Source organism: Eleutherodactylus coqui, chromosome 1 (assembly GCF_035609145.1).
Source record: "Eleutherodactylus coqui strain aEleCoq1 chromosome 1, aEleCoq1.hap1, whole genome shotgun sequence".
Lineage (NCBI taxonomy): Eukaryota > Metazoa > Chordata > Amphibia > Anura > Eleutherodactylidae > Eleutherodactylus > Eleutherodactylus coqui.
Window position 1 is genome coordinate 502,033,879 of NC_089837.1, and position 22,600 is coordinate 502,056,478.

The following is a 22,600-nucleotide window of genomic DNA, read 5'->3' on the forward strand; positions in this document are numbered from 1 at the left end:
GTGACGTGTCTCCCGGTACCATCTGTCAGACTTGGACACGTCCCAGAATGCAGTGAGCCGTTGCCTGTAATTGTTGTGGAATTCGGTGTCTCCTGGCCTTTGTAATTGGATATTAGCCAAAGAGGAGCGCAGCACTGGAGAAGTACAGGACACCTGCAGATGACGGCAGTAACCCTCCACCGAGGGCTGTGACCCTGCAGTCATCGTGTCGGCAGCCACATTCATGAAATGATTGCTTCCCTGTGCTCACTTCTACGCTTCAGAGAAAGTGTGGTGCAGAGCATTCATATCTGTCTGCTTGCACTCGTCTTGGGGAGTTGTGCTCGACTCTTCAGGCGTGTTCATCGTTGTCCTCCGTGGAGCCTCGGAGTGCGACAGCCATGCTCTGACTGTTCATCATTGCACTCCGTAGAGGCTCGCAGTGCGACAGCCATGCTCTGCCTGTTCATCATTGCACTCCGTAGAGGCTCGCAGTGCGGCAGCCATGCTCTGCCTGTTCATCGTTGCACTCCGTGGAGGCTCGCAGTGCGACAGCCATGCTCTGCCTGTTCATCATTGCACTCCGTAGAGGCTCACAGTGCGGCAGCCACGCTCTGCCTGTTCATCATTGCACTCCATAGAGGCTCGCAGTGCGGCAGCCACGCTCTGCCTGTTCATCGTTGCACTCCGTGGAGGCTCCAGTGCGGCAGCTTCGTTGCATCGAGCAGCTCTGGAGTGTGCACCATTATGACGGATGGCCCGACCATGTGCGCCGGGCGAGCTTGATGCAGTGATGAGCGCCTTTGGTTTTAGCGTGCCGCTCTCGGTGAGGGGTGTAAGGGCGTTCGGTCGGTTTACCTTGGAAACCTTATTGGGAAAAGGGTGACGGGAGTGAAGTAGTGAAGACCTGGAAATTATTTGCAGTGCCCCTTTTGGGTGTGGGGCACAAGCAGTCCTGCCACACTATCCATTGGCATTGAGCAATGTATTCTGTGGCTCAGTGTCTACTTACCTGCCACACCTGGTGGAGAGGTGGCGCTCATGAGCAGTGACTCATGTTATAAAGCAGCATGCCATCACTTATTTATTGGTGGACTATCGTGTGCCTGTAAATAAAGGGACCGCAGCGCTAAGTTAGAGCAGGGAAGGCTTAGAAGGGCGCACACTGCTAAATACGGACAGTCTGACTCATCCCCTTGGTCCAGCGTTTATAATGTCGCCAATTCAGTGGCTGCTGGGAGTCTTCAGTATCACAACGACGGAGCCTCACGGGGCGGCCGGGCTGATCTGTGGAGGTGGATGGTGTCAGTGCTGGGGTGATTGGGGTCTTTTTACGTTTTTTATCCCAATGGAAACAATCGATTTGACTAAGAAACCCCCCGGCTTACCCATTGGCATCTGATAACGAGGCTCTGCTAGAATCAGCTGTATATATTTATCACAATGTTAAAGCAACAGGCACCTTAATAGCATCTGCACGGGATGTAGTAAATGTGTGATGGATGCAGCTTCTATGTCCAGGACCCTCAGTATGGGCAACGGGGGTCCTGGTGTGTCTGATAGCTGTAGCTCCTATGTCCAGGACCCTCAGTATGTGCAACGGGGGTCCTGGTGTGTCTGATGGATGTAGCTCCTATGTCCAGGACCCTCAGCATGTGGAACAGATATTAGACCACCATTCTAAAGTTAGGGGGGGGTCCCTGTGTATCTGATAGATGCAGCTCCCATGTCCAGTTTCAGTATGTAATGCATATTAGGAGACCACCATTCTGCAGTTAGGCAGGAGTCCTGGGGGGATCTGCTATAAACGGCTAAGGTAGGAAGACCCCTATAAACCACTAAATATTTGTAACCTGTTACATTACCTGGGGGGGGGGGGGGGGGGGGGGAATTGGATGATCAGATTATAATACGTGTTTACATGTTTCAGATTTGATCCAGTGCACGAATGAGATGAACGTGAACATCCCACAGCTGGCGGACACTTTATTTGAGAGGACGACCAATAGTAGCTGGGTGGTGGTCTTCAAGTCTCTAATTACAACTCATCACCTTATGGTGTACGGCAATGAGGTAAGTGCGGGATGCCGAGTATGTCCCACATTGGTAGCCTCTCCTTAGGTTTGGCCTGCCTGGACCTTCACTGATCAGCGGGCACAGTCGTTTGTGGGGAGGGGGGCAGCTGCCCTTCATTCTGCTGAGGTGCGGGCGCGACAAGACAGAACTTCTACTATGTTCACGTCTTAGCCTGAAGTTTGGAGCCCGGCGCAGATCTTTGGTATTGCAGTTCGGCTTTATTCATGTGAATGGGGACATGCAGTACCAGAGACAGCGCCCCATCGGTCCATGGGAAACAGAGCAGATCCCTCCAGGTTGGGAGCTATAAATGTTGTTTAGCGCTTGTTCCGGTACACGGAGAACGCGTTTCGAGCACGTAATGTTATTTGATGAAGTTTTATGTTCCGTTCCTTGAAGAGACTCCAGATTTCTCTGCCTTCAATTACTGTCGTCTGTTTCCTGCTCGGCGCGCGGATGATGTAATGTCCAGGCCGCCGCCGCTCCAGCCTCGCACTGTTTAGAGAAATGACTTTGATGTTCGGGTTCGGTTGTCACTAAATTAAAAGCATACAAGGGTGAAGCCAGCAAAGAAAACAAAGGAAGCAATTGTGTTATTGTGCAGCGCGGCTCGCCATCCTCCGGGGAAGCGGACTGAACATTTGCTTGATTGCGGAATGTAAACAGGACTGATCAAAGATGGCCGCAACCACCACCACCAAAACCGCCATCCTAATCGGCCCCCGCTGCAGTCGGGCGCTTTAAGTGGTTGAACACTAAGTAAATAGCCCGTAGGCGACATGCACCTATACAGGGGTATACTGATCGTTACCGCGGTCTTTCATCCTTGTATGGATGTCATTGATTGGCTGCGCATCTTCCTGGTTACATGGGGGGGGGGGGGGGAGTAGGAAGCATTTTTATGCTCATATGAATGAATTGATCGAACAAACAAGCATTTGCGCATTTGTTGACTGATTGTTGGGAAGAATGCTGGGGCCTGATGATCTGCCCATGTAAATGGGCCATTAGTGGCCATAAATGTAGATTGGTGCCAGGTTAAAGGGATTTTTCTAACAGTGCGAAATACACGGCTGGGGAGGGCAAAAACAACAAACTTGAGACTCGTTTACATCAGCGCTAGGGGGTTTGTATTCCTACTCTTTTCAGAGGACTGATACGCTGCAACGCCTGCCGGAACTAAGCAGGCTTATGACGGAACTGAATGGACCCCGCCGACTACATTGTGACCCTTTTTAGTTTCCGGCCAGCATTGTTGGCAAAAATCGACAACTACGGTTTTGCATGGAACCTCCAATGTTGATGTGACTGAAGCCGGGATCACTGGTCAGATGTCCCCCGCGGTCCAGGGAGGTGCTGCAGTGGTCGTATCGCACATATTGTTGACATGACCACACAGCCAATCGCAGGCCAACGTGGTCCTGTCTGCTTGAATGGCTTATCACCACTGAGGCCAGTGATTGCCTGAATATCACCTGACCACAAGAGCTGGGATCGGAGATTATGGCATGGTCCATTTTGTGCGCTTCCCCACCGCAGACACTGTTTTCTATCGACAAACCCGTTTATTATAAAATCCCAAAACATGAAACGAATCGGTGCCATAGTTTTACACACACAATCCTGCTTAAAGGGGTCGACCGGGACTTTTACTATTGATGACCTATCATTAGGGTACGTCATCAGTTGGGGTCTGCCACTCCCATTAATAAGCTAATGGCTCTGCCCGATAGCCGCACAGATAGCGCTGTCAGCTTAGCAGTGGCCTAGGTCAGTAATGCATTAAAATAAATGGGAGCCGTGCCTGCATTACCATCCTGGCACGCTGCTATGTTGACAGTGCTATCTGCTTCCAGCACTGCTTGTATGACATTGGGCCCGGCAATCAGCTGATCACTTGGCAGACTCTCACTATTGATGACCTATCCTGATGGACAACCCCTTTAACCCCCTTGCCTAGTGGCCAGCAATTGTAACAGCTCCCATTGTTTTTAGTGAGAGCTGCTCCTGCAATTACAGGCTCTTCTCTCTGTACCCCTGTGTTATGTGGGCGCCCGATCAGCTGATTGACTTCTTTCCACCGCTTGGATAAGTGTAGCCGGCGTCGCCCATCGCAGCTGTAAGGCTTCACTTTACCAGAAGGACTGAGAAGGAGAGATGGGATTTGGTTAGTAAATGTAATCGGCATCATGGCGTTATAGACGAGGCCGCGGGTCGTGGATGGGACGCTGTATGAGCGAGCGACGGGCTGATGATGCTGTGCAGGGAGGCGGCTGTATATAACATGACCATTTACTGGTAGCGGCTTCCATTAGGCCTGCCTAACTAGAGGATAGTGCGGTGAGCCGCTGAGGGACAGCTGGTAACTCCCCAGTTTACCGCCGGGCAGCAGTAATGCGGCGCTGCATCACCAGATTGCAAATTATCAATGGACCTATGAGCTATGGAAAGGTTTGTTTTTTTTTGTTTTTTTTTGTGGTGACCGGATGTCGCGCAGTGTGACGGCTGCAAGATTTCTGGACCTTTCTTTCCTATTGTTTACAGTATACATTATTACTATGTTGACGGGTCTAGAAAAAGGCTATAAAGTATGAATGTTTTCAGAAAGAAGTGTTAATAGTTTATTTTTTGTAGTCAATTAACATAATCTAGAGTGACTGAATGTAAAGCGCGACCTCCTTTACCTTCACAGCAGCATCAGTTCTTCTAGGTACACTTGCACACAGTTTTTCAAGGGACTCGTCAGATAGGTTGTTCCCGACATGTTGGAGAACTAAGCACAGATCTCCTTAATTTGCAGCGTTGTTTCCACTCCTTCCTAAAACTTTTCCCCAGTACTGTGTATAAGTGCAGCTCGGCCCCGCGGGACCCCGCTTATTCCTAAAGGTAACAGTAGGATTGGGCTAGTAAGCCCCAGCCTGTCCCCATTAATATGGGATTGTCCCTTTATCCCCCCAAGCAGTGTTCTGCTTTCTGGCGCTGTGAACTATCACTGAACGATTTATCTGTACGTTTATATCGCCTATATGTTGGCTCAGGCCTCCCTCACACATACATCACTGAAAGCGCCGCGATTTAAATGTTAATTGTCAGCTGCGGCCGGGCCGTGCGTGCGGGATCTGCGATGAAATGGAGCAAGCTGCGATTTGTTTTCTGGACCAGAAGGTCCACAAATCAAGTCTGCGTGCTTTAATACATTTGTGGACGGCCCATGTATCTCGATGGGCGGCTTGATTTGTGTACCTGTGACCCATGTGGATTCCGCCGATCAGATCCGCCCGCGGACATGAGGCCGAAGACCGTTTTCTGGCATAATTTGCGCCTGAAAACGGTTGTATTTTGAACAGTAAATAAGCCCCAATGTTTCCTCATTTGTGACGTTGGGTCGGAAACTCCTCCGAATCATTTAGTGTAGCAGTGAGTTTCTTTCCGTTAACTCCTTAATGACCAGGCGTTTGCTATTGGTGATTTATCCTCGGGATAGTTGATTGGCAGTGGTCCTCCGTCGGGACCCCCTGTTCGCTGGGTCCGCTAGCAAACCGTTCTGTCTATAGTGCAGCGGGAGTTGTGCCTGTAATACCAATCTTGGCCACTGCACTACGGAAGGGCTATCTGCTTCCAGCTCTATCCACAGTGACAGCTGGCCCGGTGTCAGCTGATTAGTGGGGATCCCAAGCGACAGGCTGCTGCCAAATTACTATTGATGACCCATCCTATGTACATGTCATCAATAGGAAAGTCCTGGAAAACTCCTTTAATACTAGAACTGATTTTTCTGCCTTGCCTCTGAACTGCTGAAAGAGGTATAACTGACCCTCATGGTGGTTCTAGTGTTTGGGCATTACTAGTGTATTACCATCCATTATCTGTACCACAAGCTGCTGCAGGCCTAGTGAACAGACAGTCCTTACTGCACAGTGGATCCCCCCAGACTCTGATCTAGTCGCTGGGGTCACCTTCTGATCATCCGGCGATCACATAAAAATCTGTCTCAACATAATTTTCTACAGAATTGTTGCTGAAATGCTGCAGATTCTGCTCTCGGCAATGCTGGGGAGTCGGCAGATTCACACTAAAGTCCGGATTGCCACAGATTTGTTTGTGGCGGGTTCTTAAATCCCATTAAATCCCTGCTCACATGGTGGAAATGGCCTTGGAACCAGCGGTGGATCCGCATCCCATTTAGATCCTGCATGGGGTTACAAGTAACTTGCTGCGCATTGAATGAGGCGAATCTGTGTAAATCCGTGGCAGAAATCCACATTTAGCGGAAATGCTGAGGAGTTTTCACATTGGACAATTCCACTGCAAAACCGCAGCAATTTTGCACCCAAAGAACGTCCAAATACGCCCGTCAGGACCGATCCGGAGCCGATGTCCGCCTGCGCTGCGTCCCCTCGCCCCCAGATACTGCACCAAGAGCGCCGCGCACATCCGCCCCCTGACAACGAGTCATAGCGCCACCACCGGTCAGGTGATGTAGAAGTGGTCGCATCACCTGACCAGTGGTGGTGGGAGCAGTAGGGGTTGCTGAGGAACAGATGTGCTGCAGTATCTGCGGCTGAAGGGGGCGCTGTGCAGGATCTGCAGCTGAATGAGTCAGAGTCCGCACCAATGGTTTCGAATTCGTTGAGGTTTTTGATGCAGAAATGCTGTGGATTTTTCAAGAAACGATGGCTGTCCGTTAGGGGATTAAAAGGCTGCGGGACGTCTTTCCTCCGCAGCCGGCTGAAGAGTCATTAGTGAACACGTGCTCCTCCGGGTCAGGACGCCGTTCATTAGTCACTTTGTCGGCACGCACCTCGCCGGCGGCTCCTGACTTTTCAGCTGCTCTTTATATTCCTTGTGTACAGGATGGCGGGGCGAGATGTTAGGAGGAACGTGTCCCCAGGTGACAAAACCGGCTGCGCAGGATCAGCTCTGCTTTATTCTCCCTGTTTGTGTGTATTGATTTTTATGCGTTTTTGTATCATTAAATTCCTAACTTTATAACTTCTGTCTCGTAGCAATATGAGTTTTATAATATTTTTTTTGGAGGGGGGCGGCAGTACAAGCTGTAGTTACTGGTCACACTTTGGGGCACAATCTATATTCACGTAGGGTTTTTATGTACCCAATCCACTAAAAAGTTGCCGGAGGTATTGGACTGGCGGGACCGCACGCCTTTTATTACCCTGTTAAGATAATTGCTCCCAGGAGATCCCCCTCTGTCTCACCCTTCAGCCCTGTTTCTGTGCACTTGGCCGCCGTAGCAGAACGCGTTGGTGTGAAGGACCCCACTCTGCCCGAGGTGTCACGGATTCCTGTCCGGGCTGCTCAGCACCGAACATTTATTAGTGTATCTTGACGCCACCGGAAGCTCGGGGTTTGACAGGGCTTGGATGCAGGAACGCCCCTGCCACACCCCTAGCTCCTGATTGGCTGCATTCTCTAAGGTCCTAGCAGCAGCGTATGGATTGTTTTTGGCCTGGAGGGTTAGGGAATCGTTCTCGTTTTAGGCTTACTATATTACCTGTAAATGCTTCCATGTTACAGCTAGTATTGCCAAGTCTAAAACTAGAACAATCCCCCTAACCCTCCATGGCAGGCAAAAAACAATCCACACTTTGGCTAGGGCCTTCAGCGTTGTTTGGCCCCAGGATGGGGTTTGGTCTGTAATTACATTGGAAGCTGCATCTGTTTATTACTGGAGGGGGAGTTTGTGTCTCCACATCAAACAGGCAGGAACAACTATGGAGAGGAACGGATGTCATTGAGCATGCACTAAAATCACAAGAGCAGCGCCGGTGCAGATGCACGGTGTCTCCAGCTCCTCTGGACATGTCAGTCAGTGTGGGGGGGTGTGCCTGCCAGTATGGAGGGGGTGGGGGCACCCAGAGGACTCCAGCAGAACCTCTTATTGGACGGTTCGGTAGTGCCACACAGGAAGTGCAGAAAGTCAGACCTTTTGCAGTTGCTAGGATTATTTTCATATACTAGATGTAGGTGACGGACGTCCGTTAATTTGATTATCTCCAGTACAGCTGGCAGCACCCTGTGTGAAGCCATTTACAGGCTACGGACACCTTTAGGGGGAAATTTTTAAGTGTATCTACTTTTGGCAGTCACATTTGCGCCGTCCCGTCACAGACCGCTGCATAGAAAGGAAAAACGGCCCACGGTCTATTGTGGTCCAATTTCCTGACACAGAGACTTTAAAAAAAACTGACCCCTAATGCATACGAGTGACATAACCACGCACACACGTTCATTTTCTGGGACTGAAGTCGCTCGCCCCCCTGTGGATAGAGCCTTACTGGACTCGGTCCCTTTACAAGCAGCAGCGTGGGTGCAGGTCGGCCGCTTCTATTCTTTCCATGGGGGCTATCTGACTCTGTGTTAATCCATTGCTGTAATGTCCATATAGGCATCTTATAGAGTTTGTCATCCTTTGTACCAGCCATTTATATTCTCATCTCGTCTTCTCTTCTCCCCTTGCAGCGCTTTATCCAGTATCTGGCATCCCGCAATACGCTGTTCAATTTGAGCAATTTTTTGGACAAAAGTGGATTACAAGGTAAGTTGTGATGACTGCAGCCTGATCTGTGTCCCACAAGGTGACGGGGAGCCGGGTGATGTATCTGTTGTACCGTCACGCTCTCCTGATCCCGCTCTGTCACCCAATGAAGTCCATACTCTGCACGAAAATCTGACTCCTCAGATCGCCATGTGTGCGCTCCCCTATACAAGTCTATGTGAAACTGCGCACACAGCTTTCTGAAGAGTCAGATTTTCATGCAGCACGGACTTCATTGGGTGACGGCGCTGGATCACGGAAGCGTGTGAGTATTAAAAATACATCATCAGGCTCCCCGTCATGTTCCCTAACGGCACCATAACTTAGTTTATGTTGGAAGTTAAAAGGTTCCCTTTAAAGTGTATTTCCAGAACTTAATATGCATGACATATGCAAAGGTCCTCAGATCAGTGGGGGTCCCGGCCCCTCGTCCCATCAGCTGTTGGACGTGGCTGCGCCGGTCTAGTGAGCGCTGTAACTTCTTCATTTTAAACCAGTCACAGCACCATCCATTTCAAAGTGGCGGCGCCTGGCATTACAGCTCAGTCTCATTAACTGGGAAGGGGAGCCCTTCAGTCGAAGAGGCCATGTCTTCAAATATCTGATCAGCGGGGAGCCGACGTTTGAGGGACAAGTTATCAATATCGAAAGATACTTTTCTACAGGCTGATTCTCAGCCCGATGTAACGAGCGCCAGTTGACAAAGGCTGTGAATCATTTCTGGGGACAAGTAATTATTCTTCCCCATAGAGCTGATTGTACGGTTCCCCATTAACAGGGGGAAATATACAGCTGCCTATTAGGTGCTTTATGCTTGCAGAGATTCAACGATCATTGAGTCGTTTGTTGGCTGATTATAATTTTCCCATGGCCAATAATCGGGTGAACGGACATTGTGACGAACGTTCATGCCATACAATCAAGCCGTGTTAAAGGACCCCAGGATAGGTCACCAATAGTTGATCAGTGGAGTGAAGCTCTCTTTTACACTTCTGGCCCTGACCACTGATGCGGACGTCCGTCCCGCTGCACTGACAGTGCCCCAGCTGATGAGCTGACTAGGGATTCCAAGTGGCGGAACCCCGCCGATCTTAAGGATAGGTCATCAATAGTAAACGTCTAAAATGCCCCTTTAAAGGGCTAGTGCTAGAATTAGATGTTATCCCCTATCCGCAAGATAAGGGGCAATTTGCTGATCGGTGGTGTCATGTACCCCTCCTCCTCACTGCTGGCTTACTGCACGTCACTGTCAATGGACCACTACCTAAGCATGCACGGTCAGCAGTCCATTTATCTCAATTGGGCTGATGAATATACCCGCCCCACTGTGTCCACAGACCTCCTGAAAATACAGGGAGCACTTGTGGAACCAGCGCTCCATTCATTCTCCCTCTCACTGCAGGGGATACGGTAGGTCTCCAGTGAGGAGGTGGGGGGGATATGGGACCTCGTTTTGGGGATCAGTGAGACACCCACCAATCAGCAACTTATGTTCTCTCCTGCGGACAGGGGGTAACTTGTAATCTTGGTACAACCCGTTTAAGTCCCAGAGAACCCCATTTAGTAACCCATCTGTTTTCCTTGACTAGTTGGTCATAGGACTTGAGTTCCTCCTCTATAGGCCGGACATTTGCTCATCCATAGACCCCCACACAGATTCTGCATCTACTTACATGCTCTGATCCTCCTTTTAACTGACTGCAGCTCGGTCTGTTCAGATTGGCTCCTGTGTCTGAGCAGAAGCCCACCAGCTGTTTGCTGCAAGGAAAGCTGATGTTAGAGCAAGTATTGAGCTACACTATTAATACCTAAAAGCAGCAAAGCCAAGAAAAAAGGATGCTTAGTTTTCTGCTGAGGGGAAATGAGCTGCAATAAGCCGGCGGCACCTGTGCTGACTGTTTTACGTCTTTATTGGAAGCAGCCTGGCATTGAGCTCTATAGAAATTCTCTAAGCTGCAATATCTGTTTGTATGGACCCCGTTTATTCCTTGTACACATGAGGATATTCTGTACTTGTCATTTCATCTAGGTTACGACATGTCTACGTTTATACGACGTTACAGCCGCTACCTAAACGAGAAGGCGGTGTCCTACCGACAGGTCGCTTTTGACTTCACCAAAGTAAAAAGAGGGTAAGCTATACAAGGGGGGGGGGGGGGGGGGGTTACATGTGCCTATATGTAAGTTAATATCCACATCAGCACGGCCCCCTACTTTTGGGGTGTCAGCTGTGTTCCCCATACTTGTAGATGACTTTATAATGGGCTTTTATAAGCTGCCAAGAGCTTCCTCCTCTGTGTTGAGCAATGCCACCATAGCATTTTCATGAATGAACGTTGTGTTTGTTTTCAGGGCCGACGGCGTTATGAGAACAATGAACACTGAGAAGTTATTAAAAACCATGCCCATCATACAGAACCAAATGGATGCCCTGCTTGATTTCAATGTAAGTCGAATGGTGCAGTGCCCAGGATGCGCCGTCCGCTACTGGCAGAACCTGCAGGAGAACATTTATTTAGTGCTGGTTGTCCTTCGGGACTTTAGACTCTGATGGTTTTCTTAACGAATGGGACCGACGGACGACTCTGTTGGGGATCACTGCTCCCTGTCGGGTCATCCTCCAGCTCTTCAGATGGTCTGAGTCTTTTAGTAATACCGTCCTGTATCTACCTGTTAGGTTTGTCATCTGTCACACGTTACTTTGGACTTTTGTGTTTGCACTTCTCATATTTTTTATGGATTTTTCAAAACTGCCTGTGTCTTTCAAGATCAGAATCAGTATTTCCAAACTTTGACCCTATGAATCAGAGACTTTTTTAAACCTGATGCAAACTTCCTTGTAACTAACCCTTTCACTGCTAGCAGTTTTTTTTTTTTTTTTAACCATCTTCACCTTTTCAAGAGCTGTAACTTTTTTTTAAATTTTCCCGTCGATATAGCTGTTTGAGGAACCTGTCAAAAAAAACAAACGTATTTGTATAGCGTCAACTTATTCCGCAGCGCTTTCCGGTAATTTATTACCCCCCACCAAGCTGGGTACTCATTTTACCAACCTCGGAAGGATTGAAGGCTGAGTCAACCTTGAACGGCTACCTGAACCAAGCAGGGATTGAACTTGTAACCTTCGGGTCGTGAGCGAAAGCGAGGCTATAAGCACTATAAACTAAGTTATGGTGCTTATAGTTTAAGTGACGTGGAGTCTAGAGAGCCTCTTTCCTTACTCACCCGGTCTCCTATTCCTGCGGTGTTCTCTGACAAAGTCAGCTTGCGTACAACAAACGTGACCTCGTAAGGCTGTGCATGCGCACTCCCATTTGTCTTTGTGGGAGTGCATGCACGCAGCCTTCTGAAAAGAGTCAAGCTGATCTGCGCATGCTGACTTTGCCTGGAGGAGATCGCAGGGAGCCGTGCGAGTGTCTGAAAGGCCCCAGGCATGTCTTGGCAGTATGCTTATCAAGTCATCCCTGTGGGGTGGCTCGATAGACTGCCTGCCCGACCGCAGAATGATGGAATGCTATGGCATTCCATCATACTGCAGGAGCGATCAAGGCATCACAAGTTAAGACACATCTTTCTGTGTGCCTTGTAGAAACAAGACACACCGAAAGATGGCAGAAGTTTTTTTTCCTCTTATTTTACTCCACTTAGAATTTTTTTAAAACTTCTTTTTTTTTTTTAAAGAACATTATATGGTACCACTAATAGCACCATCGAAAAATGCAACTCGTCCCGTAAAAAACAAGCCCTCATACAGCTACATCGGTGGATAAATAAAAGGGGAAGAAAAAATGAAAATGGGGGGGGGGGGGGGGGTTAAAACACGATTTTATTTATTTTTTTTACCTTTTTTGTCCCTGTAGAGGACTTGAACCATAAAAGCTCTGATCACTATGATGAGCCATTGCAGTACTCCTGTACTGCAGTGAATTATCGTTCAGAATAGCGAACACACGTCATGGCAAGCCTGGACACCAGTGTGCGCTGCCTCTGTGAACCCTTTACATGCCACAATGTACATTGATCGCGGCATGTAAGGGGTTAAGAGCAGGGATCTATGTTCTCATTGATCCCCTGGTTGCAGCAGGAGGCCATCTATATAAGTTACAGCCAGCTCCCACTGCAGGATGGCGGGGGCTCACTCCTGGGGCGTCACCGTCCGCTGTATAAAATAGCTGATAGCTGTTGGCTATGAAGCTGGTTTGGCTCCCAAGCCCGCTGCATACTCACCCTGCAGACCAATGTACTTCATTGGTTGATAGTCCATCCGTTATCTGGGTGCAGAGTCTCTATCCCAAACTCAGAAGCTCCTTTCGGTTGTAGTTTAGGCCCATCAAAACTTGTAAACTCGTTTAGTATCTTCAGGTGTAACACATAAGCACATAAGTAGTAAGTAGGGCATCTCGAGGCAAGCTTCCTGCATGGGGTTGCTCTTGTTAGGGCGGTTGCTCTATTTCTTTTCTAAAGGGTACAGAATGGGGACTTTGTCCATCCGTCTGGCCACAACAGCAGGCCTTCCTCCGACTTCACCTAGACCCTGGTAAGAGGGTTGTGAATGCCCTTGCGCCCACAAGGTGCTTTCCATATGTAGAGTTGGTTTTTCTTAGACATGCTGGATTAACAGGATTTCCAAACTTAACCAGTGCTTGTCGGGTGCCCCGCGTCTTACTGTGTATCTAGTTTTTGTTTAGTATGTGATAAGAATTGAAACCTGATAAATTGAAGTTTTTGCTCTTTTGATTTTCCTTCTTGCTTTAAACTGAATCAATTTCTGGTTGGAGTTCAGAGCTTTGAAAGGCGTCTTACAATAAGTCGATCCATTGCCCGGCTCATTGCTCTATATTTATGCCCCTCTAATGGGGCTGCATGAAATCACTATCGCTCGGCTAGAATACGGGCTTTTACTGATCTTCCTATTTTCTTCTCCCCTCTCCAACCCCAGGTAAATGCCAACGAGCTGACAAATGGCGTCATTAATGCTGCATTCATGCTGCTCTTCAAAGACGCCATCAGATTGTTCGCTGCCTACAACGAAGGGATAATTAATCTTCTAGGTAAATATCTCAGTCCTGCCTTATAAAGCAATCTCTGTTTTGCATCTCCGTACTTGAATAATTGAAGTGGGATTAACTTTCTTCATGTAGAGGTTGGCATTTATACATAGTGAATCATTAGTGCGGTGCCACACATTTCACAAGCAGTTCACAGTTTATATATAGATATTAGCTGCATAATAAGTGGAATCACTGTGTACATTCGTTGTTGATCCTGTACTAATCTGGAGTTGCATCCTGTATTGTGCTCCAGAGCTGCACTCACTATTCTGCTGGTGGAGTCACTGTGTACATACATTACTTATCCTGTACTGATGCTGAGTTCCATCCTGTATTATACTCCAGAGCTGCACTCACTATTCTGCTGGTGGAGTCACTGTGTACATACATTACTTATCCTCTACTGATCCTGAGTTACATCCTGTATTATACTGCAGAGCTGCACTCACTATTCTGCTGGTGGAGTCACTGTGTACATACATTACTTATCCTGTACTGATCCTGGGTTACATCCTGTATTATACTCCAGAGCTGCACTCACTATTCTGCTGGTGGAGTCACTGTGTACATATATTACTTATCCTGTACTGATCCTGAGTTACATCCTGTATTATACTTCAGAGCTGCACTCACTATTCTGCTGGTGGAGTCACTGTGTACATATATTACTTATCCTGTACTGATCCTGAGTTACATCCTGTATTATACTCCAGAGCTGCACTTACTATTCTGCTGGTGGAGTCACTGTGTACATACATTACTTATCCTGTAATGATCCTGAGTTACATCCTGTATTATACTCCAGAGCTGCACTCACTATTCTGCTGGTGGAGTCACTGTGTACATACATTACTTATCCTGTACTGATCCTGAGTTACATCCTGTATTATACTCCAGAGCTGCACTCACTATTCTGCTGGTGGAGTCACTGTGTACATATATTACTTATCCTGTACTGATCCTGAGTTACATTCTGTATTATACTCTATTGCTGCAGTCAAAATTGCACTGGTTGTTACTGGAAACAGCAGGTTTTCTTTAAGGTGAGCTTGGCTTCTATAATTCTGAGCGGTTTCTTGATGAGATTACTTTATATTGCTTGGAATAAGGTTGACATTTCCCAGAATGTAAATCACTTTAGCAAGCTGTGTGTGAGGAAATACAGCTATGAAGGCAGCAGAATTGTGAATGCAGCTCTGGACTACCACACAGCTAGTTTGAGCTTAACCTAAGTAATATGCAGGTGTATAACTTGCACAGTGGTGATCAGTTGTAGACGAATCCCATAAGCTGCAATGCTCTTGTTTTTGGGGCAGCATCGTAACTGCGCACCTTCATTCTCTCACATTTTGCAACAAATCTGCTGCGTATGAATACGGCATATATTAACCCAAAACTTATTATTCCCTTAGAAAAATATTTTGACATGAAAAAGAACCAGTGTAAGGACGGACTGGACATCTATAAGAAGTTTCTCACTAGAATGACTCGGATCTCGGAGTTCTTGAAAGTAGCAGAGGTAAGGACGCCCCCACTCCAGATCCCAGCGATGCCTCCTCTTAGCTGACTATAGCTTTATAGCTGTCTGTTTTCACTGGAGGGAATTTACTGCATTGAGTTGGATGTATAAACTGTGTACCGTGAGCTCCCTCTAGTGGTGGCTGCAGTCAGATGGAATTTTATTATTTTAATTTTACTTTAAAGGTGATTTGTTGCTCTCATCGCTTTAAAGAAATATCAAGAAGTTAATTGGCACCAAGTTAGATTTAAAAGTGTTGGATGGTGCGTGTTCACTTAAAGGTGGAGGAGCTGTTGTAAGGCAGCAGTACTATAAGTGACACGGACTTTGGGGCTGAATCCTTAGTCATAGGCTTCAGGTTTTTGCTCCAGTGGTTTCTTCTCCTTCCTATGCAGTGTTAATATGTGGAGGTGATCGAAGCTGAACTTGATTCTTCTTCCTCTTTTTTTCTACTTGCAGCAAGTTGGGATTGACAGGGGAGATATACCCGATCTATCTCAGGTAAGGGGAGCGTTATATTGTAAAGTCTGTATGTTTGCAGCCATACACATTAGATAACTATTGGCTTTGTTTGACTGACAATTACTTCTCCTGACTTGTCTGTACACTCGTCTAGATGAGCATACATGTTGATTTAAATGAGAAGTGAGAATTAGTTGCACTCCCTGCCCCTGTTGTTCCTGCCAGGACCCCCTCATCCCACTCCCCCTTTGTTCTTACCTGGAGCTCCCCCCATTTCTCTTTTTGTTCTCGCTGGGGGCTACTCCTCACTCTGATCCAATGAGGAGTCCCTTTTTTTTCCCCCTCTGTGGGTCCCGCTGGGAGCTCCCCCTTCCCCCCTCTGTGGGTCCCGACCGGGAGCTCCCCCCCTCTGTGGGTCCCGACCGGGAGCTCCCCCCCTTCCCCTCTCTGTGGGTCCCGCCGGGAGCCCGTCCCCTCTCTGTGGGTCCCGCCGGGAGCCCGTCCCCTCTCTGTGGGTCCCGCCGGGAGCCCGTCCCCTCTCTGTGGGTCCCGCCGGGAGCCCGTCCCCTCTCTGTGGGTCCCGCCGGGAGCCCCTCCTTCCCCTCTGTGGGTCCCGCCGGGAGCCCCTCCTTCCCCTCTGTGGGTCCCGCCGGGAGCCCCTCCTTCCCCTCTGTGGGTCCCGCCGGGAGCCCCTCCTTCCCCTCTGTGGGTCCCGCCGGGAGCCCCTCCTTCCCCTCTGTGGGTCCCGCCGGGAGCCCCTCCTTCCCCTCTGTGGGTCCCGCCGGGAGCCCCTCCTTCCCCTCTGTGGGTCCCGCCGGGAGCCCCTCCTTCCCCTCTGTGGGTCCCGCCGGGAGCCCCTCCTTCCCCTCTGTGGGTCCCGCCGGGAGCCCCTCCTTCCCCTCTGTGGGTCCCGCCGGGAGCCCCTCCTTCCCCTCTGTGGGTCCCGCCGGGAGCCCCTCCTTCCCCTCTGTGGGTCCCGCCGGGAGCCCGTCCCCCCTCCTTCCCCTCTGTGGGTCCCGCCGGGAGCCCGTCCCCCCTCCTTCCCCTCTGTGGGTCCCGCCGGGAGCCCGTCCCCCCTCCTTCCCCTCTGTGGGTCCCGCCGGGAGCCCCTCCTTCCCCTCTGTGGGTCCCGCCGGGAGCCCCTCCTTCCCCTCTGTGGGTCCCGCCGGGAGCCCCTCCTTCCCCTCTGTGGGTCCCGCCGGGAGCCCCTCCTTCCCCTCTGTGGGTCCCGCCGGGAGCCCCTCCTTCCCCTCTGTGGGTCCCGCCGGGAGCCCGTCCCCCCTCCTTCCCCCCTGTGGGTCCCGCCGGGAGCCCGTCCCCCCTCCTTCCCCCCTGTGGGTCTCGCCGGGAGCCCGTCCCCCCTCCTTCCCCCCTGTGGGTCTCGCCGGGAGCCCGTCCCCCCTCCTTCCCCCCTGTGGGTCTCGCCGGGAGCCCGTCCCCCCTCCTTCCCCTCTGTGGGTCTCGCCGGGAGCCCGTCCCCCCTCCTTCCCCTCTGTGGGTCTCGCCGGGAGCCCGTCCCCCCTCCTTCCCCTCTGTGGGTCTCGCCGGGAGCCCGTCCCCCCTCCTTCCCCTCTGTGGGTCTCGCCGGGAGCCCGTCCCCCCTCCTTCCCCTCTGTGGGTCTCGCCGGGAGCCCGTCCCCCCTCCTTCCCCTCTGTGGGTCTCGCCGGGAGCCCGTCCCCCCTCCTTCCCCTCTGTGGGTCTCGCCGGGAGCCCGTCCCCCCTCCTTCCCCTCTGTGGGTCTCGCCGGGAGCCCGTCCCCCCTCCTTCCCCTCTGTGGGTCTCGCCGGGAGCCCGTCCCCCCTCCTTCCCCTCTGTGGGTCTCGCCGGGAGCCCGTCCCCCCTCCTTCCCCTCTGTGGGTCTCGCCGGGAGCCCGCCCCCCCTCCTTCCCCTCTGTGGGTCTCGCCGGGAGCCCGCCCCCCCTCCTTCCCCTCTGTGGGTCTCGCCGGGAGCCCGCCCCCCCTCCTTCCCCTCTGTGGGTCTCGCCGGGAGCCCGCCCCCCCTCCTTCCCCTCTGTGGGTCTCGCCGGGAGCCCGCCCCCCCTCCTTCCCCTCTGTGGGTCTCGCCGGGAGCCCGCCCCCCCTCCTTCCCCTCTGTGGGTCTCGCCGGGAGCCCGCCCCCCCTCCTTCCCCTCTGTGGGTCTCGCCGGGAGCCCGCCCCCCTCTGTGGGTCTCGCCGGGAGCCCGCCCCCTCTGTGGGTCTCGCCGGGAGCCCGCCCCCCTCTGTGGGTCTCGCCGGGAGCCCGCCCCCCTCTGTGGGTCTCGCCGGGAGCCCGCCCCCCTCTGTGGGTCTCGCCGGGAGCCCGCCCCCCTCTGTGGGTCTCGCCGGGAGCCCGCCCCCCTCTGTGGGTCTCGCCGGGAGCCCGCCCCCCTCTGTGGGTCTCGCCGGGAGCCCGCCCCCCTCTGTGGGTCTCGCCGGGAGCCCGCCCCCCTCTGTGGGTCTCGCCGGGAGCCCGCCCCCCTCTGTGGGTCTCGCCGGGAGCCCGCCCCCCTCTGTGGGTCTCGCCGGGAGCCCGCCCCCCTCTGTGGGTCTCGCCGGGAGCCCGCCCCCCTCTGTGGGTCTCGCCGGGAGCCCGCCCCCCTCTGTGGGTCTCGCCGGGAGCCCGCCCCCCTCTGTGGGTCTCGCCGGGAGCCCGCCCCCCTCTGTGGGTCTCGCCGGGAGCCCGCCCCCCTCTGTGGGTCTCGCCGGGAGCCCGCCCCCCTCTGTGGGTCTCGCCGGGAGCCCGCCCCCCTCTGTGGGTCTCGCCGGGAGCCCGCCCCCCTCTGTGGGTCTCGCCGGGAGCCCGCCCCCCTCTGTGGGTCTCGCCGGGAGCCCGCCCCCCTCTGTGGGTCTCGCCGGGAGCCCGCCCCCCTCTGTGGGTCTCGCCGGGAGCCCGCCCCCCTCTGTGGGTCTCGCCGGGAGCCCGCCCCCCTCTGTGGGTCTCGCCGGGAGCCCGCCCCCCTCTGTGGGTCTCGCCGGGAGCCCGCCCCCCTCTGTGGGTCTCGCCGGGAGCCCGCCCCCCTCTGTGGGTCTCGCCGGGAGCCCGCCCCCCTCTGTGGGTCTCGCCGGGAGCCCGCCCCCCTCTGTGGGTCTCGCCGGGAGCCCGCCCCCCTCTGTGGGTCTCGCCGGGAGCCCGCCCCCCTCTGTGGGTCTCGCCGGGAGCCCGCCCCCCTCTGTGGGTCTCGCCGGGAGCCCGCCCCCCTCTGTGGGTCTCGCCGGGAGCCCGCCCCCCTCTGTGGGTCTCGCCGGGAGCCCGCCCCCCTCCGTTGCCCTCTTGCCCTCTGTGGGTTCTCCTGAGAATCCCATGCATATTGCAATCCATGTTAGTGGATCTTCTTTTTACCTGCCATCAGTAGGGAGTCACATGGCCCCCATTCACAGGGGAGGGGGTCTGACAGATCCCGCTGAAATCAGCAGCTTTGGAGGAGTCTGTATGGGGCTCCTTCAGGCTGCTGCTGTTGGCGGTGAGTCACCTTTTTGTAAATAAATGATTGATGGAAATTGCTTTGTCATAGAGAATCATGTAATTATTTTGTACAGGAAAAAGAAAACCTGCAGCCCGACCCAAACCCCCTGGGATCTGACCTAGCGCATTGCAAAAATGTAGTACTCAGGGCAGCCAATTACCAGGCCTCGTGTGCGATGCTCTGCAGGTGTTGTACTTTGGGCTCAGCACTAGATCACCCAGCGTGGGATGTCCCATCAGGGACATTGCATGTGGAAGGACACTGTAAGCTGGATCTGCCATCATTATATTACCGCGTGTACGTGAGAGCGCCCAAAGCTGCACCCATCTAATGCCCTTGACTCACCATAATCCCACAAAGATTTGGGGAAACTCCACGATGACCGACATCCCGGGAATTCCCCTCCACTTCCGATTTGCTGGGTCTGAACTCTTCTTTTCGTCACATTTTCTTTGTGGTCGATTAGAAACTTTGCATTCTGTACGGGGTCACATTCGCGGGAGTATGAAACGGCGCAGATGAGCCGAGCTGTAGTGTGCCGCTGTATGTCCTCCATGGGAATGTGACGGAAGCTGCTTCTATGGATGTTTAGCGCACACAGAATTTCCCGGTTATTCTCTGTCCAGATATCTGGGCTCCAGCTGCTCGTATGGAACATCAGCAGCCATTATGTAACGCGCCGCGGTCTTCGGAGTAAAAACTTTTTTTTTTTCTTTTTTAATCAAGTATTTATTAAATTTAAACTTTTTTTTTTTTTTAAAGGCAAAATATAACTTCAAATAAACGAAAACCCCCGATCCGTAGCGCCAGCATACAACGTATGGTGTGTTGCGGTACAGATCTTTTACAAAGATAGTCTGTCTTCCGCGCAGAGCATTGTAATATGTAAGACCCTCCGAATTTCCATCAGACTTTCTAAGAGCAGCAGCCTTCGTCTATACAAGCCCCCCGATGGCTATCGGAAACCCCACTGAATAACCTAGGCCGGCTGCACACTAACTGGTCGGATTACGGATCCAAGATCCAACCCTGCGCCCCGCCGGCATCTGCGCATACCTGTCATTTCTTGTCGAATTCTGTACTGCGGATGGTTCGGCCAGACCCGGGGCAGTAGCTTCCAGCTTGTCCATCCATTGCTCATCAGTCATGGGTCCCACATCCTCCTCCCATATAATTCTGTGTAACAAACACTATCTAGACGAATAGTCCTGTAGGCGACCCCTGTATACAGTCAAGATAATTCCGGATCTATAGTAGCCTCTCCCTGGACCCGCAGATCAGACCTTCTACAGTGAGTAGAGGCGGCCGGATGTAATTGTAAATACCTCTGTGGGGTAGTTGAAAACCTCGTAACTGCTGAAAAGACTTAATCACCCCAGAGGACAGTAATTGGTGCGCGTACACAACCCCTGCCAGCATCCAGGTCTCCAGTCCCACCAGGCTAGTTCCTTCAATCTGTTGTTACGCCAGATTGGGGTATATTCTGCACATCCCACTATGCCACACACCGGCCGACTCCCTGTATCCGCCTCTATGGACACAGCTGGAACCTCTCTACTCCCTGCCTTCTCCCGAAATCATGTAGTTACAAGGGGTCAGAGCGCCGGTCAGTGCAGAACAAGGGTCGGCGACTCCACAACATCCCTGCACTGTCCAGCCACGGCCGGGACGCTTGCACTGGGGACTTGGGAGACTTTTACATGCAGCAGAAAATACTGCAGATTTTCGGATGTGGAAAACAAGCACCAAAATTGACTTTATTTTAAGAGTCAAAATCCACACCAGCGATGCGGATCTGCAGCTGGTTTCACCCCTTTTGTTGCCCGTGACCACCACTGATCTTGTAAAGGCACTGTGGTCACTAAACCGTGCGGGGAGAAAATATTAGTTGGGCCTATCTGAGCGCTGCAGAGGTCGGCTCCATCCATGTAAGCAGTGCAGACATTGCATTACATCAAACAGAAATAGTTTACACCCAGAGTACCCGGTTACGTCGTCTGCGCACAGCGGCGCCCCAGCAGGGAACTTCAGCTGGCCGCCACTTAAGCGAATTTTGCTTTTATCTTGGACTGAGAATCATGTTGGCTCTGACCAGAAATGATGTTGACTTCACAGTTTACTGTGAGCTGCAGTTTTGGACTCTTTGGCTGCCTTCTCTTTCATAGCTTGTCAATATTGGATCGCCCAGTTGGCATATCGGTGCCATCTGCCACCTTTGTAGTTTTGTTTATTTCGTTGCCAACCCCTATTGGTAATAATGCTGAATGCGTCTTTCTGCCGGATGCTTCCCTGACTTGTATTCTCTTCCCAGGCTCCAAGCAGTCTCCTCGATGCCCTAGAACAACACTTAGCCTCTCTGGAAGGGAAGAAAATCAAAGATTCCACAGCAGCAAGCAGGTAGATTCACGCCGGTCTTCGTGGCCTGCGGACGCTCTCAAGGGTGTTCTGTGCAGTTGCCGTAGACGATTGCTCCCGCGCTGCTTGCATTGTTTGTATAGTGGTGTACTGGATGTATTCACTGCTTTACAGCATAATCATATATGGGTGAAAGTATTACATATGACTGTTATATTTATGTAACTATTGCATTTTGATATCAACTTGAAGATTAGCAAGAAACCTTCAGCAGCTGCAGTATTATACTTCCCTGTATCCCAGCGGCGGCGAGGGCCTCCCTTGGCGGCGGCCTAACCTATGGGCTCTAGTACACAAGTGTTAGCTGCTGTGGGTAGCGCTCCCGATTTACCTGATTGCCGGGCTGCACATGCTGGTAAGGTCCAGCCTGGCAGTTTTCTTGATAAATCTCAAGCGTTAGTGGCACCCATGTAGCAGCACCCGAAGGGAGTTATCACATACGTGCTCACAATTTACTGATCATTCACAGGCCAAGGTGGCAGGTACCGGTGCAGGCCAGCAATTAACAGTAAATTGTGAGCATTAGCGATTCTGTAATAACACCCTAAAGTTGTTAGTCCTGGAAAACCGCTAAGTGTTTAGTTCTTCAGTGTGAGCGGTATTACAGTTGTTGGATTGCTGCTTATATAAAGCTTCCCGGCAGCAGACGATTCCCGTATGGCGGTCCTCCAGCAGGACGCTTCATTTTGCCCAGGAGACGCCATTAAATATTGATGTATTCTGTTCTCTGGCTGGTTATGTATGAGGTATAAATGTATTATCCCTCATAGAGGCCGCGTTCCTCACTATTTGTTTTTCATCTGCTGGGTTAGATAATGCAGGAATCGATTCTCTAGGAGGAACACATTAACCATGTGATGTTCCCCCGAGCAGCCCAGTGTTCCTGGGGAGCGATTCAGTCTGATCTGCGGGGTTGTTTTATACGAATATCAATCACACGAGTGAAAGTGACCGATAATCGTTAAGCCTGAACGCCGCCCACAACCGAACGATAAATTGATCACTTTTCGTTCGTCTATTTTATGCACAACTAAAAATCATCGTTGGCTCGTTCACTTGTCACTCAGTTTAAGTACCGATCGTTCAGTCATTCACAT

The 22,600-nt window shown here is 51.7% G+C and overlaps 1 protein-coding gene across 10 annotated transcripts in view; it reads left to right on the plus strand.

The window, feature by feature from the left end:
* PICALM (phosphatidylinositol binding clathrin assembly protein) overlaps window positions 1–22,600 on the plus strand; it is an 81,265-nt gene that overhangs the window by 15,420 nt on the left and 43,245 nt on the right. For all 10 annotated transcript variants that reach the window (XM_066587333.1, XM_066587271.1, XM_066587262.1 and 7 more), the window contains exons 2-9: window positions 1,910–2,052; window positions 8,536–8,611; window positions 10,641–10,743; window positions 10,964–11,057; window positions 13,551–13,662; window positions 15,075–15,181; window positions 15,641–15,682; window positions 21,400–21,485. In XM_066587333.1, the coding sequence (XP_066443430.1) occupies window positions 1,910–2,052; window positions 8,536–8,611; window positions 10,641–10,743; window positions 10,964–11,057; window positions 13,551–13,662; window positions 15,075–15,181; window positions 15,641–15,682; window positions 21,400–21,485 (763 nt within the window). The remainder of the gene's footprint in view (window positions 1–1,909; window positions 2,053–8,535; window positions 8,612–10,640; window positions 10,744–10,963; window positions 11,058–13,550; window positions 13,663–15,074; window positions 15,182–15,640; window positions 15,683–21,399; window positions 21,486–22,600) is intronic.